The sequence below is a fragment of the Salmo trutta genome, chromosome 21 (genome assembly GCF_901001165.1).
Source record: "Salmo trutta chromosome 21, fSalTru1.1, whole genome shotgun sequence".
NCBI classification, from domain to species: Eukaryota; Metazoa; Chordata; class Actinopteri; order Salmoniformes; family Salmonidae; genus Salmo; species Salmo trutta.
The window spans coordinates 38108017-38120094 of record NC_042977.1 but is presented as its reverse complement, the minus strand read 5'-3'; the positions used below and the strand labels follow the sequence as shown (position 1 = coordinate 38120094).

At 41.0% G+C, this 12078-nt stretch overlaps 1 protein-coding gene across 1 annotated transcript in view; it reads left to right on the top strand.

Annotated features, from left to right (window-relative positions):
• The window catches only part of LOC115157369 (mitogen-activated protein kinase kinase kinase 20-like), a 35431-nt gene that overhangs the window by 5999 nt on the left and 17354 nt on the right, over positions 1–12078 (top strand). Inside the window, exons 3-9 of the mRNA XM_029705559.1 lie at positions 684–785; positions 3339–3404; positions 3627–3655; positions 4153–4290; positions 4670–4756; positions 9629–9703; positions 10685–10791. Coding sequence (XP_029561419.1) covers positions 684–785; positions 3339–3404; positions 3627–3655; positions 4153–4290; positions 4670–4756; positions 9629–9703; positions 10685–10791 — 604 coding nt within the window. The remainder of the gene's footprint in view (positions 1–683; positions 786–3338; positions 3405–3626; positions 3656–4152; positions 4291–4669; positions 4757–9628; positions 9704–10684; positions 10792–12078) is intronic.

The following is a 12078-nucleotide window of genomic DNA, read 5'->3' as shown; positions in this document are numbered from 1 at the left end:
AAAACTGGCCTTCTTTAGACTAGTTGAGTATCTGGAGCATCAGCATCTGTGGGTTCGATTACAGGCTCAAAATGGACAGAAACAAATAACTTTCTTCTGAAACTCGTCAGTCTATGCTTGTTCTAATAAATGAAGTCTATTCCATGCGAGAAATTGCCAAGAAACTGAAGATCTCGTACAACGCTGTGTACTACTCCTTCAAAGAACAGCGCAAACTGGCTCTGACCAGAATGGAAAGAGGAGTGGGAGGGCCCTGGTGCACAACTGAGCAAGAGGACAAGTACAGCAGACTGTCTAGTTTGAGAAACAGACGCCTCACAAGTCCTCAACTGGCAGCTTCATTAAATAGTACCCGCAAAACACCAGTCTCAATGTCAACAGTGAAGAGGCGACTTGGATTACCTAACACAACCTGCCATTGGAACACAGGAGTGATGGTTGCTGATAATGGGCCTCTGTACGCCTATGTAGTTATTCCATAAAAAATCTGCCGTTTCCAGCGACTATAGTCATTTACAACATTAACAATATCTACACTGTATTTCTGATCAATTTTATGTTATTTTAAATGGACCAAAAATGTGCTTTTCTTTCAAAAACAAGGAAATTTCTAAGTGACCCCAAACTTTTGAATGGAGGTGTACATTATTTTAATAAAACCCATAATTGTATTTCCTCTCCAGAGTATGCAGGCGGAGGTTCTCTGTATGAGTACCTGTCCAGTGAGCAGAGTAAGGAGATGGACATGGAACAGATCATGACCTGGGCCGTGGAGATAGCCAAAGGTAAAGACAGACATAGTTTTAACCACGTTTCCCTGCTCCTAGAACAGTGGTTCCATGGATTTGATCCATTCCAGAGCTAGCACACCGGATTCAACGGTCAACTAATCATCAAGCCCTTGAATAGGGGAATGAGGATAGCTAGTTCAGAGCTACAACAAAGTTGTGAAATGTCTTTAGAGGTTTGAGAACCACTGTCCCAGGGTACGCTTAGTATGCTAGTTCCACCAAGTCTCGACTGTAGAGCACCCTTAGCTAAATAAACTGTCTGGTTGAGTTCTGTCTTCCTGAGGGCTATACTACAAAGCGGGATCAATGAGTTAGCCAGCTAGCTTGCCTGTATATTCTGAAATCACTTTACATTTTTTAGAAAGATAAGCTTGAAACGTGCATAGTCTAATTGCCTCAACAACCAAAAACACATAGCCTATACACTGAGTGTACAACACATCAGGAACTGCTCTTTCCAGTACATATACTGACCAGGTGAATCCAGGTGAAAGCTATGATCCCTTAATGATGTCACTTGTTAAATCCACTTCAATCTGTGTAGATGAAGGGGAGGAGACAGACAGGTTAAATAATGATTTTTAAGCCTTGAAACAATGAATTGAGTATGTGTGCAATTCAAAGTGTGAATGGGCAAGACAAAAGTTTTAGATGCCTTTGAACGGGGTATGGTAGTAGGTGCTAGGTGCACTGGTTTAATAGGGATAGCCCCCCTTTTCCCCCTTTTTTTTCTCAAATTTTCACTTAAATGACATACCCAAATCTAACTGCCTGTAGCTCAGGACCTGAAGCAAGGATATGCATATTCTTGGTACCATTTGAAAGGAAAAACTTTGAAGTTTGTGGAAATGTGAATTGAATGTAGGACAATATAACACGATAGATCTGGTAGAAGAAAATACAATGAAAAAACCAACCAGTGTTTTTTTACCACCATCTTTGAAATGCAAGAGAAAGGTCTCTGTTATAGCATCACTCTGGTTGTAGTTCCGATAGTGTCCGCAAGATGGCAGCAGTGTATGTGCAAAGTTTCAGATTGATAACTTGGATGATGACTGATCATTAAGACTTTTAGTGTGAAGTCACCAGGTACATTTGGGCAAATCGTGAAGGAGACATTCGCATTCATATTCCATTTTTCTGCAAGAATATCGTCAAATCTGTATACTTGGACTTTGATTTAGCTTTCCAAGTATTAGTAGCCATATTATAAGTTCAACATTTGCAAGACAAGAAGTTTTCATAACTTTATAACTCTGAATATCCTTATAATTTTTGTTCAAAATGAAAAGGCATGCTGTCGTACAAGATTAAAAGCTACATTTGACGACATACACATTGTTTCCGGATACTTCCGTAAAGCCCAGCTCATTGGCTATCTAGCTAGCTTTGTTTGACGATTGGTGCTTATTTGACAAAGATACAGTCATTCAAGTGATGGCCGCCCGCGTCATCAGCGTGCCATGAAGGCATCGCTCTCTGACCAAATATGGTGTCCTATAGGATATACTACACCCCTAATGAAATAGTGAAGTCTTGTTACCTTCTAGGATCTCTGAGGAATAGATACGAACATGATTTGACTCGTTGAAACAACGTTTAAGGTGAGATTTTCACAGATTACTTTCTTTGCAAATTGAACAGTGGAAATACAAAATCGATCGTGCATGCTATTTGGACCTTTTTAGGATATGAAAAATAATTTTATCTAACAAAATGACACTTCATGTTATCTCTGGGACCCTTTGGATGATAAATCAGAGCAAGATTTCAGAATGTAAGTACACATTTCACCTTCAGAGGTGAATTTATCAAACCTATCGCGGTGAAAAAAAACTGTTTTGTTGTTAGGAGCTCTCCTCAAACAATAGCATGGCATTTTTTCACAGTAATGGCTACTGTAAATTGGACAGTGCAGTTATATTAACAAGAATTTAAGCTTTCAGCCGATATAAGACACTTCTATGTATCGACATTTGTTGTTTCTCTAAAATCTGTGATATTGACATAACGTGCTGAATGATTTACAACTGTCCCGTTGGCGGAACGCCTATCCTTAATGGTTTTTAAAGTCAAGAACTGCAACGCTGATAGGTTTTTCACACTCAACAGTTTCCTTGTGTATCAAGAATGGTCCACCACCCAAAGAACATTCAGCCCACTTCACACAACTGTGGGAAGTATTGGAGTCAACATGAGCCAGCATCCCTGTGGAATGCTTTCGACACCTTGCAGAGTCCCTGCCCTGACGAATTGAGGCTGTTCTGAGGGCAAGAGGGGGTGCAACTCAATATTAGGAAAGGTGTTCCTAATGTTTTGTACACTCAGTGTATATGTTTAGCTTTCTTAATGAATCAGAAAGTCAACAGTTATTTCTGGTTATTTATCAAAGTTAGCTGGCTGAGGGCAACAGGAGCACATTCTTCTATGGTGTGAGGATCAGTGACTTGTTTGGAGACTGGTAGCCATTGTTTAGCAGAGTTGTTTACATTTTGTTGGTCCGTCATTGGTCCGTGGCTCAGGATGTTTAATGTTTCTGTCCAATAGGAATGCACTATCTTCATTCGGAAGCCCCAGTCAAAGTCATTCACAGAGACCTCAAGTCACGAAACGGTAACAAACTACACACACAAATTCACACACAATCTGCAACCAAACGTATATATCTACCCACCTGGAAATCCAACATTTTCCTCACTGCTACTGCTAAATAATAACTTTCCATTGTAAACCAATCATTATGAATGAATTATAGTTTGATAGTGAGGAATGCCATAATCATGAGAAGTGGATCCTCCTCTTGTGGACTGACCTTTATCTCTGTTCCTACTACAGTGGTACTGACAGCAGACAAAGTGCTCAAGGTACATACAGTAGGGTGTCTAACAGTTATTGTGTGTTTTCACTTATACATCCTTTATTACTGTACATAGCCCATCTGTAAATAGCCCATCCAACTACCTCATCACCATATTGTTATTTATTTTGCTCCTTTGCACCCCAGTACCGCTACTTGCACACTCATCTTCTGCACATCTATCACCCCAGTGTTTAATTTGCCATACTGTAATAATTTTGCCACTATGGCCTATTTATTGCCTCACCCCCCTTATCCTACCTCATTTGCACACACTGTATATAGACTTTCTTTATTGTATTATTGACTCTATGTTTGTTTATTCCATGTGTAACTATGTGTTGTTGTTTGTGTCAAACTGCTTTGCTTTATCTTGGCCAGGTCGCAGTTGTAAATGAGAACTTGTTTTCAACTGGCCTACCTGGTTAAATAAAGGTAAAATAAAAAAGTGATGTTGTAGCTAAGTGTCCCAATGCTCTCGCTCTCTCTCTGGTCTGTTGTCAGATCTGTGATTTTGGAGCGTCTAAGTTCCAGTCCCATACCACCCACATGACAGTGGTGGGCACCTTCCCCTGGATGGCCCCAGAAGTCATACAGAGCCTACCTGTATCAGAGACCTGTGATACCTACTCCTACGGAGTGGTGAGTGTGTCTGTGTGGGAGGGGAGGCATCTGATATGTTCTACCTCAAGTGGTCTTTCAGCAAAATCTTCACTGCAAAAACATCTGGCATATCATCTTGTATGTGTGTGCGCTCCTGTGTGTCTGTGCGCTCGTGTGTGTGTGTGTGTGTGTGTGTGCGCTCGTGTGTTTGTGTGCGCTTGTGTGTGTGTGCTCATGTGTGTGTATGTGTGTGTGTGTGTGTGCGCTCTTGTGTGTGTGTGTGCGCTCGTGTGTGTGTGTGTGTGCGCTCATGTGTGTGTGCTCGTGTGTGTGCGCTTGTGTGTATGTGTGTGTGGGTGCGCTCATGTGTGTGTGTGTGCTCATGTGTGTGTACGCGCTCGTGTGTGTGTGTTACCAGGTGCTATGGGAAATGCTGACACGGGAGGTTCCCTTTAAAGGCTTCGAGGGGCTGCAGGTGGCTTGGCTGGTGGTGGAGAAACAAGAGGTACACACACAAAGACACATTGTTATGATTTACGATTAGTTATGAGCTTCAAGGGGCTCAGATTCACTTGCAAATACAAGACAGTCATACACAGAATCAAACATAAAACCAGTGGTGGAAAAAGTACCCAATTGTCATACTTGAGTAAAAGTAAAGATACCTTAATAGAAAATGACTCAAGTAAAAGTGAAAGTCACCCAGTAAATGTAATTGCTAAAATATGAATGAGTATTGAAAGAAAAAGTATAAATCATTTCAAATTCCTTATATTAAACAAACCAGACGGCACCATTTAAAAAACAAAAAAATTCATTTACGGATAGCCAGGGGCACACTCCAACACTCAGACATAATTTATTTTTACTTACGTAATTTAACCACTGCATAAAACACATGCACACACTGAACAAGCTACACACACAGAGCCGGAGTGACAATGTGATGCTCTCATGCTTTCCACTGTGAGGAGGATAAGGAGTATTTCTAGAGCTGACCTCAGCTCTCTGCTCTTGTAAGGCATGTATACTCTGCTGTGGAGCTAGGCCATGTGCTGTAGGGGGCTTTATACTGTGTGTGTGTGTGTAGGGGGGTTTATGCTGTGTGTGTATTGGACCCCATTCAAGAGCATACTGGGATACTCAGGAATGATCTCTATACAGTGCAGCACACTATTACTGGAACATACACGTAGTTTCACATCAAATCACATCTTAATGGTCACATACACATGGTTAGCAGATGTTATTGGTCACATACACATGGTTAGCAGATGTTATTGGTCACATACACATGGTTAGCAGATGTTATTGGTCACATACACATGGTTAGCAGATGTTAATGGTCACATACACATGGTTAGCAGATGTTAATGGTCACATACACATGGTTAGCAGATGTTATTGGTCACATACACATGGTTAGCAGATGTTATTGGTCACATACACATGGTTAGCAGATGTTAATGGTCACATACACATGGTTAGCAAATGTTATTGGTCACATACACATGGTTAGCAAATGTTATTGGTCACATACACATGGTTAGCAGATGTTATTGGTCACATACACATGGTTAGCAGATGTTAATGGTCACATACACATGGTTAGCAAATGTTATTGGTCACATACACATGGTTAGCAGATGTTAATGCGAGTGTAGCGAAATGCTTGTGCTTCTAGTTCCAACAGCGCAGTAATATCTAACAAGTAATCTAACAAATTCACAACGACTACCTTATACACACAAGTGTAAAGGTATGAATAAGAATATGTACATATAAATATATGGATGAGCGATGGCCGTGCGGCATAGGCAAGATGCAGTAGATAGTATAGAATTGTCACATCCTGACCAGTAGAGGGTGTAGTTGGGTCAGGACGTGGCAGAAGGGAGTGTGTGTTTTTTATTGTTTCGTTGATTTTGGCCGTGTGACTTCCAATCAGGCACAGCTGTAGAGGGTTGTGGTTGATTGGGAGTCACACATAAGTTGCCTACGTTTCCTTTGTGTTTCGTGGGTAATTGTTCTTGTCACAGTGGTTGCACCTGACAGGACTGTGTTGGCTGTCAGTTTTCTTGTTTTTGTAAATTGCATAGTGTTCCGTTGAATTAAATTACATTGAACACTAACTCCGCCGCATTTTGGTCCATTTCTGAAGACAGCCGTTACAAGAATACAGTATATACATATGAAAAGAGTAATGTAGGATATGTAGACATTATTAAAGTGCCGTTATTTAAGTGAGTAGTGATACCTTTATTAAATCAATTTATTAAATGTATTAAAGAGTCTATGTTGGCAGCAGCCACTCAATGTTAGTGATGGCTGTTTAACAGTCTGATGGCCTTGAGATATAAGCTGTTTTTCAGTCTCTCGGTCCCAGCTTTGATGCACCTGTACTGACCTCTCCTTCTGGATGATAGCGGGGTGAACAGGCAGTGGCTCGGGTGGTTGTTGTCCTTGATGATCTTTTTGGCCTTCCTGTGCTGTAGGTGTCCTGGAGGGCAGGTAGTTTGCCCCCGGTGATGCGTTGTGCAGACCGAACCACACTCTGGAAAGCCTTGCGGTTCTGGGCTGAGCAGTTACTGTACCAGGCGGTGATACAGCCCGACAGGATGTCCTCGATTGTGCATCTGTTAAAGTTTGTGTTTTAGGTGACAAGCCAAATTTCTTCAGCCTCCTGAGGTTGAAGAGGTGCTGTTACACCTTCTTCACCATGCTGTCAGTGTGGGTGGACCATTTCAGTTTGTCTGTGATGTGTACGCTGAGGAACTTAAAACTTTCCACCTTCTCCACTACTGTCCCGTCGATGTTAATGGGGGGATGCTCCCTCTGCTGTTTCCTGAAGTACACGATCATCTAATTTGTTTTGTTGACGTTGAGTGAGAGGTTATTTTCCTAACACCACACTCCAAGGGCCCTCACCTCCTCCATGTAGGCCGTCTGGTCATTGTTTGTAATCAAGCCTACCACTGTAGTGTAGTCTGAAAACTTGATGATTGAGTTGGAGGTGTGCATGGCCATGCAGTCATGGGTGAACAGGGAGTACAGGAGAGGGCTGAGAACGCACCTTTGTGGGGCCCCAGTGTTGAGAATCTGCGGCGTGGAGATGTTGTTTCCTACCCTAACCACCTGGGGGCGGCCGTCAGAAAGTCCAGGACTCAGTTGCACAGGGCGGGGTTGAGACCCAGGGTCTCCAGCTTAATGACGAGTTTGGAGGGTACTTTGGTGTTAAATGTTGAGCTATAGTCAATGAACAACATTCTTACATAGGTATTCCTCTTGTCCAGATGTGATAGGGCAGTGTGCAGTGTGATAATTTGAATCAGCTGTGTAGTGTTAGGGCAAAAAACAAAAAGTTGGGTTCCCGAGAACCGAGTTTGGGAAACTCTGGTGTAGGGGGTTATATGCGTGTGTGTGAAAGGGGGTTTAAACTGTGTGTATATTCAGTAATAGTGTGCTGCACTGTATAGAGATCTGAGAACATAATTGCTGAGTATCCCAGTATGCTCTTGGATGGGGTCCAATAGTGGTGAGAGAGAGAGATGTATTTATTTCAGTTTAAATCCCTCCAGAGAAAACTGTTTCCATATTATCCCCTTGCCACTTACAGTGGATGTATCCTATTGCCTGTTGTTGCTTTGTACTGGAGCCTGAGCATTGGGTTTTCTTTCATTGTAACATTGCCTTGGTTTCCTACTTCATAATGTAGATGTGTTCATATGAGTGTACAGTGCCTTGCAAAGTATTCATTCCCCTTGGCGTTTTTCCTATTTTGTTGCATTACAACCTGTAATTTAAATAGATTTTTATTTGGATTTCATGTAATGGACATACACAAAATAGTCCAAATTGGTCAAGTGAAATGAAAAAAATAACTTGTTTCAAAAAAATAAAAAAAAGGGAAAAGTGGTGCGTGCATAAGTATTCACCCCCTTTGATATGAAGCCCCTAAATAAGATCTGGTGCAACCAATTACCTTCAGAAGTCACATAATTAGTTAAATAAAGTCCACCTGTGTGCAATCTAAGTGTCAGATGATCTGTCACATGATCTCAGTATATATACACCTGTTCTGAAAGGCCCCAGAGTCTGCAACACCATTAAGCAAGTGGCACCAACAAGCAAGTGGCACCATGAAGACCAAGGAGCTCTCCAAACAGGTCAGGGACAAAGTTGTGGAGAAGTACAGATCAAGGTTGGGCCATAAAAAATATCCGTAACTTTGAACATCCCACGGAGCACCATTAAATCCATTTTTTTTAAATGGAAAGAATATGGCACCACAACCTGCCAAGAGAGGGCTGCCCACCAAAACTCCCAGACCAGGCAAGGAGTGCGTTAATCAGGGAGGCAACATAGAGACCAAAGATAACCCTGAAGGAGCTGCAAAGCTCCACAGTGGAGATTGGAGTATCTGTCCATAGGACCACTTTAAGCCATACACTCCACAGAGCTGGGCTTTATGGAAGAGTGGCCAGAAAAAAGCCATTGCTTAAAGAAAAAAATAAGCAAACATGTTTGGTGTTTCGCCAGAAGGCATATGAGAGACTCCCCAAACATATGGAAGAAGGTACTCTGGTCAAATGAGACAAAATGTAGCTTTTTGGCCATCAAGGAAAATGCTGTGTCTGGCGCAAACCCAACACCTCTCATCACCCCGAGAACAACATCCCCACAGTGAAGCATGGTGGTGGCAGCATCATGCTGTGGGGATGTTTTTCATCGGCACTGGTACTGGAAAAGTGGTCAGAATTGATGGAAGGATGGATGGCGCTAAATACAGGAAAATTCTTGAGGGAAACCTGTTTCAGAGTTTTGAGACTGGGACGAAGGTTCACCTTCCAGCAGGACAATGGCCCTAAGCATACTGCTATAGCAACACTTGAGTGGTTTAAGGGGAAACATTTAAATGTCTTGGAATGGCCTTATCAAAGCCCAGACCTCAATCCAATTGAGAATCTGTGGTATGACTTAAAATTGCTGTACAACAGCGGAACCCATCCAACTTGAAGGAGCTGGAGCAGTTTTGCCTTGAAGAATGGGCAAAAATCCCAGTTTATAGAGACATACCCCAAGAGACTTGCAGCTGTATTTGCTGCAAAAGGTGGCTCTACAAAGTATTGACTTTGGAGGGTGAATAGTTATGCATGTTCAAGTTTTCAGTTTTTTTTATCTTATTTCTGGTTTGTTTCACAATAAAAAATATTTTGCATCTTCAAAGTGGTAGGCATCTTGTGTAAATCAAATGATACAAACCCCCAAAAAGTATATTTTAATTCCAGGTTGTAAGGCAAACAAATATGAAAAATGCCAAGAGGGGTGAATACTTTCGCAAGCCACTGTATATGGTTCCTGTGTGTGTCTGTTACAGAGGCTGACCATCCCAACCAGTTGTCCGCCTAGCTTCGCTGACCTGATGAAGAGATGCTGGCAGGCTGAACCAAAGGTGAGAGGGCAAAGGTCAGGGCTACCACTCTGATTGCCATATCTGGCCCTGGAAACTCAAAATCCTGCGCATCCTATAATTCTCCAGGGTCAGAGTTGGACAACCCAGCAACTGGTACTGAACTTAGTAACCTGGGCTCTGAAGTCTGGCATACTATAAACTGTTACAGAAGCATGAACTATTAATACAGTCCTAATGTGCATAAATACATTAGTAAATACTACAGTAATGTCCCCCAAAACACTACAGTAAACACTACAGTAAATACTGCAGTAAAGTCAGCAAAAACATTACAGTAAATATTACAGTAAACACTACAGTAAATATTGCAGTAAACACTACAGTAAAGTCTGCAAAAACACTACAGTAAATATTACAATAAATACTACAGTAAATACTACAGTAAAGTCTGAAAAAACACCACAGTAAATATTACAATAACACTACAGTAAATGCTACAGTAAAGTCTGAAAAAACACAACAGTAAATATTACAGTAAACACTACAGTAAATGTTACAGTAAACACTACAGAAAATACTACAGTAAAGTCTGCAAAAACAGTACAGTAAATATTGCAGTAAACACTACAGTGAATATTACAGTAAACACTACAGTAAATACTACAGTAAAGTCTGCAAAAACACTACAGTAAATATTACAGTAAACTCTACAATAAGTATTGCAGTAAACACTACAGTAAATATTACAGTAAACACTACAGTAAATATTGCAGTGAACATTACAGTAAATACTACAGCAAAGTCTGTAAAAACACTACAGTAAATATTACAATAAACGCTACAGTAAATATTACAGTAAAGTCTGCTAAAACACGACAGTGAATACTATAGTATTCCTACCACAGTACACTATAGTATTTTCTTCATGTGCACACTAGATTTTTTTAGGCTTAGCTGAAAAATCTAAAAAGCTGCAGTTGCAGTGTTGACTTGATATTGTGTGTGGGTTTTTTTTTCTAGGAGCGTCCGGTGTTTAAGCAGGTGTTGGGGACTCTGGAGACTATGTCTAATGACAGCAGACTACCAGACCAGTGTAACTCATTCCTACACAACAAGGACCAGTGGAGGTACGCAGGGTGTGTGTATGTGTGTGTGTGTGTGGTACAGTAAGCACAGACTGGATTGTTTAAAACCTCTTACAGCTCCTTAAGGATAGGGGGCAGTATTGACAATTTCGGAAAAAATATGTGCCCATATTAAACTGCCTCCTACTCTAACTCAGAAGCTAGGATATGCATATTATTAGATTTGGATAGAAAACACTCTGAAGTTTCTAAAACCGTTTGAATGGTGTCTGTGAGTATAACAGAACTCATATGGCAAGCAAAAACCTGAGAGAAATCCTACCAGGAAGTGGAAATCTGGATGCATGGGCTCTCTTCAAGTCGTTTCCTATTGAATACACAGTGACGTAGTAATAATTGTGCACTTCCTACGGCTTCCACTAGATGTCGACAGTCTTTACAAAGTTGTTTGAAGCGTCTACGATGAACAGAGACCGAATGAGAAGGAGGGGAAGTTGTTGAGGCAGGGGATGACATCACTTCTTGGCGCGCGTTCATGAGAGTGGATCCTCCGTTCCAAAACCTTTTTCAAGACACAGGAACCGTCTGGTTGAAATATTACTGAATCTTCACGTTCTGAAGGCCCTAAAGATTGATGTTTGACATGTCGTCGCGAAATCGTCCGCGCGCTTCCTACACTTGGAGTAGCTTACTGAACGAGCGAACAACAAGAAGTTATTTGGACATAAATTATGTACTTTATCGAACAAAACAACATTTGTTGTGGACCTGGGATTCCTGGAAGTGCCTTCTAATGAAGATCATCAAAGGTAAGGGAATATTTCTAATGCAATGTATGATTTTAGATGACTCCAAGATGGCGGCTATCTGTATAGCCTAGTGTATTTTTCTGAGCTCAGTACTCAGATTATTGCAGAGTGCTTTCCTCGTGAAGCTTTTTGAAATCTTTCATAGCGTTTGCATAAAGGAGATGTTCATCTATAATTATTTGAATGACAGTTTAATTTTGTATCAATGTTTATGACAAGTATTTTTGTAAATTGTGGCGCTGATCCACCGGCAGTATTTGAGGGAAAATATTTTCTGAACGTCATGCGCCGATGTAAAATGCTGTTTTTATATATAAATATGAACTTTATCGAACAAAAAATGCATGTATTGTGTAACATGATGTCCTAGGAGTGTCATCTGATGAAGATGGTCAAAGGTTAGTGCTGCATTTAGCTGTGTTTGGGTATTTGTGATGCATGCTAGTTGCTTGGAAAATGGCTGTGTGGTTATTTTTGTCGATGTACTCTCCTAACATAATCTAATGTTTTGCTTTCGCTG